Below are 12,561 nucleotides of genomic sequence, written 5' to 3' on the forward strand. Positions count from 1 at the left end.
TGGGGAGGAGGTGATGGTGGTGGTGGTGGTGGTGGGGAGGAGGTGATGGTGGTGGTGGTGGTGGGGAGGAGGTGATGATGGTGGTGGTGGTGGGGAGGTGATGGTGGTGGTGGTGGTGGTGGGGAGGAGGTGATGGTGGTGGTGGTGGGGAGGTGATGGTGGTGGTGGTGGTGGTGGGGAGGAGGTGATGCTGGTGGTGGTGGGGAGGAGGTGATGATGGTGGTGGTGGGGAGGAGGTGATGCTGGTGGTGGTGGTGGGGAGGAGGTGATGATGGTGGCGATGGATGAGTGGTGGTGGGTGATGCAGGCAGGGGGTGGGTGACACTGGTTATACTGGTGGGTGGGTGATGCCAGTGGTGATGGCTGCATTGGGTAGTGGTGGGTGAATCCAGGGATGGCAAGGAGAAATTGATGAAGGGTGGGTGACACCGGTGGTGGGTGGGTGATGCCACCATTACCATCACCCCGCTGTGACAATGCTGTCACCGTCCTGGCAGGACCACTGGGAGGACGAGCAGGGTGCCCCGGTGAGCCGGGAGCTGCTGCTGCTGGTGCTGCAGGGGCTGGAGGGCATCTTCATCCGGGCGGTGTACGACGGGCGCATGGCCAGCGTGGGGCTCAGCGACGTGGCCATGGACGTCACCAGCGCTGCGGACACCGGCCTGGGGCCGGCTGGTGACATCGAGGAGTGCAGGTGAGCACTGGCAGCAAGGCTGTGGGCTCAGTGCCACTGCTGCTGTGGTGCCACCGTCACTCTGCTCTGTCCTCAGGTGCCCCGTGGGCTACACGGGGCTGTCGTGCCAGCGCTGTGCCCCCCGTTTTGAGCGGGTGACGAGGGGACCCTACCTGGGGACCTGCTCTGGCTGTGGCTGCCATGGCCACTCCAGCACCTGTGACCCCGTTTTTGGGCACTGCTTGGTAAGGAGTGAGGGGTGATGAGGGGACAAGGGGACAGGGACACGGCACAGGATCACCACTCCCCTGTGACACGTGTCCCCCTCCCAGAACTGCCAGCACAACACGGAGGGTCCCCAGTGCGAGAAGTGCAAACCTGGCTTCTTCGGCGATGCCACCAAGGGCACAGCCACCGCTTGTCACCCTTGTCCCTGTCCCTACACGGAGCCATCTCGCAGGTGGGTGCCGACCCCAGGGACCAGCCCCTGATGTCACCGCCCTGGTGTCACCATCATTGTCACCCACAGGTTTTCCGAGTCCTGCTTTTTGGACACAGATGGCCAGGCCACCTGTGACGCCTGTGCCCCTGGATACGCCGGCCGCCGCTGTGAGAGGTGGGTGGGGGGTCCCTCCCTATAACCCCCCCACCTCACACCCCCCACCCATCACCCACCCATCACCCACCCATCCACAGGTGTGCCCCAGGCTACGAGGGAGACCCCATCCAGCCAGGTGGCAAGTGCACCCCGATTGGTGAGTGAAGGGTGCTGCTTGGGGGGGGTCCCTGCACCCTTGGGTGCCCCCCACCCTCACCCTTGCTCCCTGCAGGCCAGGAGCTCGTCAAGTGTGATGCCCGCGGGGGCCAGGACGAGGCGGGTGGCACTTGTCGCTGCAAGGTGAGGGCTGAGGGGACAGTGGGGGGCAATGGGGGGCTGGGTGTTGCCATCCCCCACTGCACCAGCCTGGTCCCAGGTACCCAGTCCCTGCCCTAGCACCCATCCTACCTCTGTCCCATAGCACCCAGCCCAATCCCTGGGGTGCCCAGTCCATCCACCCAGCACCAATCCCACCCCCTGCCCCATGACACCCAGCCCAACCCCCCAGTAGGACCCTCTCCAATCGCCCATAACACCCAGTCTGACCCCTGGGGGCACCCAGTCCAATGCCCCCAGCACCACTGACAACCCCCCATGGCACCCAGTCCATGCCCCATGTGACCCACTCCAATCCCCCATAACGCTCAGTCTGACCCCCCGTGGCACCCAATCCGATCCCTGGGGTCCCATCAGCCCCCCAGCATCCCTCCCCCCCATTTCCCTGCTCACCCCTGCCCACCCTGTGCCCCCAGCCCAACGTCCGTGGCCGTCTCTGCGACTCCTGCGCCGCTGGCACCTTCCACCTGAGCGCTGCCAACCCCGCGGGCTGCCTGCCCTGCTTCTGCATGGGGCTGTCCCGCTCCTGCGCCAGCTCCGCCTGGCACCGCCACCAGGTACCCCCGGGGCCGGCTGTGCCATCCTGGGCCATGGCGTGCCATGTCCTGTCCTTGTCCTGACGTGCCATAGCGGTGCCATGCCATGCCGTGTTGTGCCGTGCAGTGACATGTCATTGTATGTCGTGTCGTGCCATGTGGTGCCATGCCATACTGTAACGTCACATCTCACATGCCACAGCATGCCAAAACCCTGGTGGTTCTAGGACCGGCAAAAACCCCAGGATCCCGAAAAACCCACCCAAAACCACCAAAAACTCAAGATCTCAAAGATCTTGGATCTTTGTATGTCGTGTCGTGCCATGTGGTGCCATGCCATGTTCTGTCACAACACACGTGGCATGGTCTGTGGTGTCACACTGTGCCACACCATGTTGTGCCATGTTGTGCCATGCCATACTGTAACGTCACATCTCACATGCCACGGCGTGCCAAAACCCTGGTGGTTTTAGAGCCACCAAAAACCCCAGGATCCCAAAAGAACCCACCCAAAACCACCAAAAACTCAAGATCTCAAAGATCTTGGATCTTTGTATGTCGTGTCGTGCCATGTGGTGCCATGCCTTGTGCTGTCACAACACACGTGGCACAGTCTGTGGTGTCACACTGTGCCACGCGATGTTGTGCCATGTTGTGCCATGCCATACTATAATGTCACATCTCACATGCCACAGCGTGCCAAAACCTGGTGGTTCTAGGACTGCCAAAAACCCCAGGATCCCAAAAAAACCCACCCAAAACCTCAAGATCTCAAAGATCTTGGATCACCAAGACCCACCCCGGGGGGCTGAACGTGGGGTTGAAGTTGGGGGTGGGTAGTGCCACGCCGCACACGTTGCGCCTTGGCACGTCATACGGCGCCACGCTGTGCCAAGCGATGCCACGCGGTGCTACGTGACATCACGTGGTGTCCTGCCATGCCATGCCCACCACAATCCCTCTGCCAGGTGCTGCTCAGCTCTGAGGACTCGGCGCCGCTGCCCCTGGCCAACCTGTCGGGCGCACGGTTGGTGGCAGCCGTGCCACACTTCGTGTCCCCGCGGGAGCTGCGCTTCGACTCCTTCCGCGAGCTGCCCCGGGGTGTTCACTACTGGGTGCTGCCTGCACCTTTCACCGGGGACAAGGTGACACTGCGCTCCAGGGGACACCTCCGCGCCTCTCCGTGTCCCCACCGCCCGGTTCGGGGCGCGGGTGACCCCGAGCCATGCTGAGTGTCCCCACAGGTGACGGCGTACGGCGGGGAGCTGCGGTACACGGTGACACACCAGGCCCCGGCTGGCGCTCCCCTGCCCCCCCGGCACCCTGACGTCCTGCTCCAGGGCAACGGGATCCTCCTGGAGCACTTCTCCAGTGCCACCCCCCCGGCTGGTGTCCCCACCGCTGTCACCGTGCCCATCCGTGAGGTGAGGGGGTCCCTGTGTGACACCCGGCGAGAGGGGTCACGGTGGGGGGGTCAGACTGGGCGCTGTGGAGGGGGTGCTCTGTGGCCCCAGGGGCTGGGCTGGGTGCAGGGGTGGATGGCAGCCCCAATGTCACCCCGGTGTGGCACAGGGCTCCTGGCGCCGCGCAGATGGGCACGATGCCACCCGCGAGCACCTCCTGATGGCCCTGGCTGATGTGGACCTGCTCATGATCCGGGCGTCCTACTCAGAGCAGCCAGAGGAGAGCAGGTGAGCCCCTGGTGGTGTCAGGAGGGGACAGGGCAGGGTGGCAGGGTGGCAGGGCAGTGCTGAGTCCCCTCCTGTCCCGCAGGCTGGCCGATGTCACCCTGGACGTGGCAGTGCCACACGCCACCGGCCGCCCGCCCGCGCTGGAGGTGGAGGATTGCGCCTGCCCCCCTGGGTACCGCGGGGCCTCGTGCCAGGTGAGACCCTCGGGTCCCCTCACCGCCACTGTGGGGATGCTGAGCCGTGTCCCACCCCACTGCCACTGTCCCCTCCAGGACTGTGACACCGGCTACACCCGCAGCAGCGCCGGGCTCTACCTGGGCACCTGCGAGCCGTGCCAGTGCCACGGCCATGCCAGCGAGTGCCACCCTGACACCGGCGTCTGCCAGGTCAGCTGGGGACACCCAGGGGACTCCCCGGGGGCCCCCATGGTGGGGACACCGATGCCATCACCCCCTTTCTTTGCAGGGCTGCCGGGATCACACGGAGGGTCCCCAGTGTGACAAGTGCCAATCTGGCTACTACGGCGATGCCACCCGGGGCACTCCAGGCGACTGCCAGCCCTGTCCTTGCCATGGACCCCATGGGGACACCCAGTAAGTGCCATTCCATGGTCTGTCACGTCCCCGAGGACACCGACCGGGTGTCACCTGTCCCTTTGTCCCCTCCACAGGGTGACAAAGATCTGCTTTGAGGACACGGACGGGCAGCCCACGTGCAGTGCCTGTGCCCCAGGGCACAGCGGGCGCCTCTGCGAGAGGTGACAGGGACACTGGGGTGGGGCAGGGGGTGTTTTTGGGGCGAACGCTCCTCTCACTGCCTCCTTTGGGTTTGTCCCCCCATAGGTGCTCGCCCGGGTACGTGGGGGACCCGCTGCGGGGAGAGCCATGCCGAGGTGAGTGTCACAGGGCAGGGACAGGGTGGTGTCCCCTGTGGTGGCACTGACTGTGTGTCCCCCCTCAGTGCCTGGTGTCCCCGGTGCTCAATGCCAGTGTGACCCACGAGGCAGCGCCGCTGAGGGCTGTGATGCCAACGGGCAGTGTCACTGCAAGGTGAGTCCTGTGTGTGTGCCCCCAGCCCCGGGAAGGGTGCCAGGGCAATGTCACCATGCTGTCTTCCCCCCCCAGGCCAACGTGGAGGGTCCCCACTGTGCCACGTGCCGTCCCCACCACTTCCACCTGAGCGGGGATGAGCCAGCTGGGTGCCTGCCCTGCTTCTGCATGGGCATCGTTCAGCACTGCACCAGCACTGCCTACGCCCGTGGCACCGTGAGTGTACCCTGCTGTCCCCACGTGTCCCCAGGGTGTCCCCACCTGCCCCAGACCCCTCTCACCCCTCAATCCCGCAGATCCGGACGTCCTTTGCCTCGGGGGATGCCCAGGGGTTCGCCCTGGTGAACCGCCAGCGCAGCACCCGCGTGGGCAGTGGCTTTGGGGTGCAGCTGGGGCACCCCCAGCCCCACCTGAGCTACGAGCGCTTTGGGGAGCTGCCCCCTGACTCCTACTACTGGCAGCTGCCACCCCCCTACCAGGGGGACAAGGTAACAGGGTGACCCCTGGGAGGACAGGGGTACCCATGGGAGCCATGGGAATGCCCCACCAGGGGCTGCACCCCCTCCCCATGGGCACCCTGGGCACTGTTGGGGGTGGGGGTGTTGGCACAACCTCCTTGTCTCTGCCCTTCTCCTTTTTCTCCTTCCTTTTCCCCTTTCCCTTCCCTTCCCTTTTTCCTATTTTCACCTAATCTTTTTCCCCTTTGCCCTTTCTCCTTTCCCTTTTCTCTTTTTCTCATAATTTTTGCCTTTCTCATCCCTGTCCCCATCATCATCCCCATTCTTTTCTTTCTCCTCTTTCCCCATCATCATCCCCTCCCCTCCTCTTCCCTTCCTCATCCCTACCTTCTTTCTTTCCCCTCCCACTTTTCCCTCTCCCTTTTCCCTCTCCTCTTCCTCATCCCTATTTCCTCTCATCCCCATCCCCATCCCTGTGCCCATCATGCCCTTCCCTGTGCCCATGCCACCCCGCCCTGCTGCAGGTGGGCTCCTACGGGGGTCGGCTGCGCTACACCCTGACCTACACCCCGGGGGCACAGGGAGCCCCCCAGCCCGACGCCGACATCCAGATCACAGTAAGGGGGTGCTGGCTGGGGTGGGGCAGGGCACGCAGGTGACACCAGCACCCCCTGACCCCCTTGACCCCCTTGTCTGCAGGGCAATGACATCACCCTGGTGGCCTACCAGCCTGACCTGCCCCCACGGACCCCCCAGGCCTTCGAGATCATTTTTCGGGAGGTAGGAGGGGGTGGGCACCTTTGTCCCTGCTGTCCCCCTTCCCCACAGCGTGTCCCCCGCTCACCCCCCGTTTCCACAGCAATACTGGCAGCGGCCAGACGGGCAGCAGGCGACGCGGGAGCACCTGCTGATGGCACTGGCTGACCTGGACGAGATCCTCATCCGAGCCACCTACTCCAGCAGCACGGCCGCGGCCGCCATCGCTGACGTGGCCATGGACACGGCCGTGCCCCCCCAGCCCGGCTTGCCCCCAGCCCCCGAGGTGGAGGAATGTCGCTGTCCCCCCGGGTACCACGGGCTGTCCTGCCAGGTGAGCCCATCCCCTCCCAGTGCCACCCCCCTACCCTCCTCACCAGTATCTCCTCATCATCCTCACAATCAGCATCCCACCATCAGCCCGGGGTGACCCTCCATCACCGCCATCACTTCTTTTGTCATTGTCCCCATCATCAACTCCAGCATCCCCTGATCATGCCCAGTATCACCCTCCAACCGCCCATCAAGCCCCCCAGCATTCCATCATCCCCCCATCACCCCCCGCCATCATCCTCTCATCCCATATCAAACCCGTTATCACCCTGCCAGCCTCACCCCTGTGACCCCTCCGTTCTCCCTGCAGTGTCACCCCCCATCACCTTCCATCACCCCCCAGCACTCCCCCTGTCACCCCTCCATCATCACCAGCAGCCCCATCATTGCCCATCAGCCCCCAGCACCCCCCTATCACTCCATCACCCCCCGTATCACACCCCATCATCATCCCCCATGACCCCACATGAACCTCCCCATCATCCCCAACATCACCCCTACATGCTCCCACCCAGCATCGCCCCCAGCATACTCCATCAGCCTCCCCCAGCACACCCATCATCATTCATCTGTCCCCCAGTCCCCTCCCTCATGTCCTCATCGTATCCTTCAGCATCCCCAGCACCCCCCCATCATCCCCAGGATCACCCCTATCCCCCAGGATGTCCCCCATCACTCTCCATCAACCTCATCACCCCTTCAGCCTTCCCCCAATATCACCCCATCACTTTTCATCACCCCCATCATCACCCATCTGTCTACCCATCACCTCAGGATCACCCGCATCACCCCTCAATTCTCCCATCAGTAGGGAGGATTGATCCCATCACTCCCCATCATCCCATCACCGCCATCGCTCCCCCATCCTCCCCCAGCATTGCCCCCATCGCTCTTCATCACCCCCCAGCACCCTCATCACCCCTCTGCCCCCCAAGGCCCCTCCTCAGCCCTGCCCAGCCCCTTGCTGGGGCTGTGGGGGTCCCAGCGCTGTCCCTCCCCGCAGGACTGTGCCCCCGGGTACACACGCACCGGCGGGGGGCTGTACCTGGGCCACTGCGAGCTGTGCGAGTGCAACGGCCACTCCGAGAGCTGCCACCCCGAGAGCGGCGCCTGCTCCGTAAGGCCCCACATTCCCGACGTTTTGGGGGGAGCTGTGGCCTTAGCCCAGCGCTGACACCCCCAATTTGTGTCCCGCTATCTCCCAGGGATGCTCGCACAACACGGCAGGGGACTTCTGTGACCAGTGCGCCCCCGGCTTCTACGGGGACGCCACCGCCGGGACCCCCGAGGACTGCCAGCCCTGCGCCTGTCCCCTCCCGTTCCCCGAGAACCAGTGGGTGCCCGCACTGCGCTGGGGGTGCTGGGTGGGGTGCCAGGGAGGGGACGTGCTCTCACCTTGCTCTGTCCCCACAGGTTTTCCAGGACCTGTGAGAGCCTGGGAGGCGGCGGGTACCGCTGCACCGCCTGCGAGCCGGGCTACACTGGGCAGTACTGCGAGCGGTGAGGCTGCTGGCACCTCAAAACCTGCCCCAAAAACCCACCCCGTGGGCTCATCCCCAATACCCACCCCCAAACCTCATCCCAATATACCCCTCGCCAAAACCAACCCCAATATACCCCTCCAAAAACCCACTCCGTGGGCTCACTCCTGTATACCCACTCTGCTATGCCTGCCCTGATGGGTTCACCCCCATATACCCACCCCAAAACCCCCACCCTGACTGAGTCACCCTTATATTTCCCCAAAACCCATCTGCATTGCCTCAGCTTCACATACCCTGATGGGCTCACTCCCATCTATCCACCCACACGTACCCACCCCAATGTACTCCCAATGTACCCGCCCAGTGTGCTCACCCCTATGAGTTCACCCCAATACCTGTATCCTAAAGAGCATCTTGAGTTCACCCCAATACATGTATCCTAAAGAGCATCTGGATACTCACCCTGACGTATGCACCCCAATATGCTCACCCCATCTATATACTCACCCCGATATATGCACCCCAATATGCTCACCCTAAATTATGCACCCCGTTATACCCACCCTGATGGCCTGCCCCTTACAGACTCACCCCAAAATGCTCCCCAGTATACCCACCCTAATACACCCACCCCAACAGAGCCACCCCAATATTTTTCGGCTACACCCACCCTGATGTACTCACCCTTATGAGCTCACCCCAGATTTTGCATCCTAAAGGGCTCGGTGCTGATATAAGCACCCCAATACACTGTGCACCTACCCTGATGGCCTCACCCCAATGGAGATGCCCCAAAATGCCCACTCTTATACCCACCTCGATGCAGTCACCACCCTGCTATATTCACCCTGATGTACTCACCGTGATGCGCTCACCCCAAAATACTCACCCTGCGTACCCCAAAACGCTCATCCCCATCCACACCCCAAAGCACCCACCCCAAAACTCTTCCTCCCACCCGCACCCCACAAACGCCGCGCCCCCGTTGCTCCCCGCAGCTGCGCCCCGGGGTACGTGGGTGACCCCACGGTGCGGGGGCAGGGCTGTGTCCCCGCGGGACCCCCGCCCGCGCTGGCCGTGCGCGTGCACCCCCAGCGCACCGCGGTGCCGCAGGGCAGCGCCGTCACCCTGCGCTGCCACGCCGCCGGGGACCCCCCGCTCTACTTCCACTGGGTGCGGGAGGACGGGCAGCCCCTCCCCGAGGGCGCCCAGAGCCGCCGGCAAGGTACTGGGGGGCTCCTGGGGGGGACATCGGGGTGTCCCCAAGGCGTGGGGTGACACCTGCGTGTCCCCCCAGGTGAGGAGCTGCACTTCCCCAGCATCCAGCCCTCTGAAGCCGGGGTCTACGTCTGCTCCTGCCGCAACCTCCGGCACAGCAACGCCAGCCGTGCCGAGGTCATCGTCACGGGTAGGTCGTTGTCACTGAGAGGGGGGGACGTGCACGGAGGGGAGGCAGGAGAGGGGCTCACCTCTCTGTGTGGTTGCAGAGACCCCCGACAAGCCCATCACCGTCACTGTGGAGGAGAAGCGGGTGCAGCGGGTGCAGCCCGGTGCCGATGTCACCTTTGTCTGCACCGCCAAGAGCAAGGTGAGGGGAAGGAGGCACAGCACGGCTGTGTGCAGGAACATCAAGGGTGTGGAGATGCCCCTGGATGCCCACCTGGTCCTAGAGAGGAAAGGGACACCCAAGGATGTACTCATGGGGACATCCAGAGCACAGGAACCGCTGTGCCCCATATGGACCCCCAACCCCCTTGGGTCCTTCTGTAGTTCTATGGGACATCCCTGGGTGCCACCTCTCCCCCATGGGTGCACAGCTGGGTATGTGCCCCCCATTGGGCCCATCCCAGTGGCCTCAGGCCTCCCCACCTCTGTCCCCCCAGTCTCCTGCCTACACCCTGGTGTGGACACGGCAGAACCACGGGACGCTGCCGGCGGGCGCCGTGGACTTCAACGGGATCCTGACGCTGCGCGGCGTGCGGCCCCAGGACGCCGGAGTCTACGTCTGCACCGGCTCCAACATGCTGGACATGGACCAGGGCACCGCCACGCTCTACGTCCAGGGTGAGCCCCACACTGTGGCTCACCCCATGGTGATGGGCAGCACCAGGGTGATGGGCAGCACCAGGGTGATGGGCAGCACCAGGGTGATGGGCATGTTGGTTGCCCATACACGAGGGCGGTGGGCCAAGGCACCGTGCAGTGATCGCACTTGGCCCCCCAGTGCTGAGTTTGATGGGCACGCTTTCTGTTTGGAGGTCGATGCCCAGATGAGGGGTGATGGAGACATTCAATGCCTGGATACCAGGGTGATAGGTTTACTTGGTGCCCAGTCCTTCAGGTGATGGGCACACTCACCACCCTGGCTCTGTGGTGATGGTGCCCAGATGCCGGGGTGATGGGGACACTGAATGCCCAGACACTTGGTGCCCAGACACCGGGGCAGTGGGTTGTTTTGGTGCTTAGATGCCAAGGTGATGGGTAGGTTTGGTGCCTGCACATCAGGGTGGTGAACACACTCCCCTGAGACCCACCCCCTCTGCAGCTGCCTCAAAGACTCAGATGTTCTACGGACCCATTGAGTTCATGGAGGGGCACAGACCGGGTAAGTCACCAGGGGAGGGTTCCTGGGGGTTTGCATGCTCCCCCCACCCGCTGCATGCCGGGGCTCCACGTGCACCCCGCTGCTGGCTGTGCCACGTCACCCCGCTTCCCACCGCCCCACCGCCTGGGGACAGCACTGGGGGGGCCTGGCGAGCCCTAAACCCTCCCGGGTCTCACTGCAGCTGGCACCGCCAGCGCCCCCACTGCCACCGTGGAGCCGGCCCAGCTGAGCGTGGCACCGGGGCAGCCGGCTGAGTTCCGCTGCGTGGGCACCGGCAGCCCCCAGCCCACCCTTGAGTGGCTCGGTAGGTGCCCCTGGGGACGGGGAGGACACTGGGAGCGGGTGGGGGGACACAGGGAGCAGGGGTGATGGCAGGCCATGTCCCTGCAGGTGCGCTGCCGCCGCAGGCCGTGGTTCAGGGCGGGACGCTGCGTTTCCCCGCGGTGGAGCCCGCTGACGCCGGGCACTACGAGTGCCGGGCACGGAGCAGCGCCGGGCAGCACACGGCACGCGCCTTCCTCCGTGTGCAAGGTGAGCGGCATCACCATCGTCCCTTTCATCTCCATTGTCTTCACTGTCAGTCACCCCATTGTTGCCATCATCCCCATCTTCTCTATCGTCCCCGTCGCCCCATTGTCCCCATCACCCCCATCCCCATCCTTTCCATCATCCCCATCTTCTCTATCGTCCCCGTCGCCCCATTGTCCCCATCACCCCATCCCCATCCTTTCCATCATCCCCATTACCCCAATCATTCCCATCACTGCTGTCATACATCACCCCTATTGTCCCCATTGGCCCTGTCACCTCTCTTGCTCCCATCATCACCCATCATCTGTGTCACTCCCCATCATCCCTGTTGTCCATCTCCACTGTCTTCATGGTCTGCATTGTCACCTCCCATTGTCCATCCCCCTCATCCCCACCATCCTATCATCTCATCATCCCCTTTGCTCCCATCATCCCATCATCACCACCGTTGTCTCTGTCACCTCTCATTCACACCCTTCATTGTCCCCACCATCCCTGTCACTCTCATTGTCCCCACTGTTCTCTTCTTCCCCTTCATCCCCGGTTGTCTCCTCAGCTCCATCATCCCATCGTCCCTCATCATTCCACTCTTTCCATCACCCTTATCATCTCCATCATCTGCATCATCTCCATCATCTCTATCCACCCCATTGTCCCCATTGCCCCCAACACCCCCATAGTCTCTCTTGTCCCCATCATTCCATTGTTCCCACCACCCTTATCATCCTCATCATCTCCATCACTCTCATCGTCCCTCATAACCCCATCACCACCATCGTCCCCTGGTGCCCTCCACCCTCATCATCTGCACCGCTCATGTCACCCCATTGTCCCCATCCCGCCACTGCCCCCAGCACCGCCCTGATCCCGTCCCCGCAGGCGCAGGCACCCCCCAGGTGCAGGTGAGCCCGGAGCGGACGGAGGTGCAGGAGGGCTCCACGGTGCGGCTCTACTGCCGCGTCTCGGGGTCTCCCACCGCCACCATCACCTGGGAGAAGCAGGGGGGCACTCTGCCGCCGCAGGTGAGCAGGCTGCTGGCACCCGTGGGTGCTCCAGGGGGTGTGGGTGCACCACAGGTGCCACTGACACCCACCCTTGTGCCACAGTCCCGCGCTGAGCACGGTGACATTGCCACGCTCGTCATCCCTGCTGTGACAGCGGCTGATGGTGGCATCTACCTCTGCGTGGGCACCAGCGCCGCTGGCACGGCCCGTGCCGCTATTGAGGTGGCCGTGGTGCCAGGTGAGGAGGGTGGGGGACACCAGTGGTGTTTGGGGATGGATTCTGGGGGGCTACAACCCACCCATGTCACCCCTTTTGCCCCCCACAGCGGTGGCGCCGCCTGTCCGCATCGAGTCCTCGTCCCCATCTGTCACCGAGGGACAGACCCTGGACCTGGACTGCGTGGTGGCAGGCCCCAGCTCTGCCACCGTGGTGTGGTACAAGCGTGGGGGCTCCCTGCCCGCTGGCCACCAGGTAGGGCACAGCAGGGTGGGCAGCACCCCAACCGC

General features: G+C 63.8%; 1 protein-coding gene across 8 annotated transcripts in view; it reads left to right on the top strand.

Annotated features, from left to right (window-relative positions):
• The window catches only part of HSPG2 (heparan sulfate proteoglycan 2), a 41,948-nt gene that overhangs the window by 12,913 nt on the left and 16,474 nt on the right, over window positions 1-12,561 (top strand). For 7 of the 8 annotated variants that reach the window (XM_072917299.1, XM_072917303.1, XM_072917304.1 and 4 more), the window contains 34 exons: window positions 498-694; window positions 771-918; window positions 1,006-1,133; window positions 1,203-1,289; window positions 1,370-1,428; window positions 1,504-1,571; window positions 2,024-2,164; window positions 3,112-3,288; window positions 3,388-3,567; window positions 3,716-3,834; window positions 3,917-4,028; window positions 4,107-4,220; window positions 4,300-4,427; window positions 4,505-4,591; window positions 4,677-4,726; window positions 4,795-4,883; window positions 4,959-5,099; window positions 5,180-5,371; window positions 5,866-5,958; window positions 6,041-6,121; window positions 6,201-6,431; window positions 7,434-7,547; window positions 7,636-7,763; window positions 7,844-7,930; window positions 8,913-9,139; window positions 9,212-9,322; window positions 9,402-9,502; window positions 9,798-9,978; window positions 10,460-10,519; window positions 10,701-10,823; window positions 10,910-11,050; window positions 11,930-12,072; window positions 12,157-12,292; window positions 12,381-12,526. In XM_072917299.1, coding sequence (XP_072773400.1) covers window positions 498-694; window positions 771-918; window positions 1,006-1,133; window positions 1,203-1,289; window positions 1,370-1,428; window positions 1,504-1,571; window positions 2,024-2,164; window positions 3,112-3,288; window positions 3,388-3,567; window positions 3,716-3,834; window positions 3,917-4,028; window positions 4,107-4,220; window positions 4,300-4,427; window positions 4,505-4,591; window positions 4,677-4,726; window positions 4,795-4,883; window positions 4,959-5,099; window positions 5,180-5,371; window positions 5,866-5,958; window positions 6,041-6,121; window positions 6,201-6,431; window positions 7,434-7,547; window positions 7,636-7,763; window positions 7,844-7,930; window positions 8,913-9,139; window positions 9,212-9,322; window positions 9,402-9,502; window positions 9,798-9,978; window positions 10,460-10,519; window positions 10,701-10,823; window positions 10,910-11,050; window positions 11,930-12,072; window positions 12,157-12,292; window positions 12,381-12,526 — 4,320 coding nt within the window. The remainder of the gene's footprint in view (window positions 1-497; window positions 695-770; window positions 919-1,005; window positions 1,134-1,202; window positions 1,290-1,369; window positions 1,429-1,503; window positions 1,572-2,023; window positions 2,165-3,111; window positions 3,289-3,387; window positions 3,568-3,715; window positions 3,835-3,916; window positions 4,029-4,106; window positions 4,221-4,299; window positions 4,428-4,504; window positions 4,592-4,676; window positions 4,727-4,794; window positions 4,884-4,958; window positions 5,100-5,179; window positions 5,372-5,865; window positions 5,959-6,040; window positions 6,122-6,200; window positions 6,432-7,433; window positions 7,548-7,635; window positions 7,764-7,843; window positions 7,931-8,912; window positions 9,140-9,211; window positions 9,323-9,401; window positions 9,503-9,797; window positions 9,979-10,459; window positions 10,520-10,700; window positions 10,824-10,909; window positions 11,051-11,929; window positions 12,073-12,156; window positions 12,293-12,380; window positions 12,527-12,561) is intronic. The other variant, XM_072917301.1, reaches the window with a different exon arrangement.

This window comes from Taeniopygia guttata, chromosome 21 (genome assembly GCF_048771995.1).
Source record: "Taeniopygia guttata chromosome 21, bTaeGut7.mat, whole genome shotgun sequence".
Lineage (NCBI taxonomy): Eukaryota > Metazoa > Chordata > Aves > Passeriformes > Estrildidae > Taeniopygia > Taeniopygia guttata.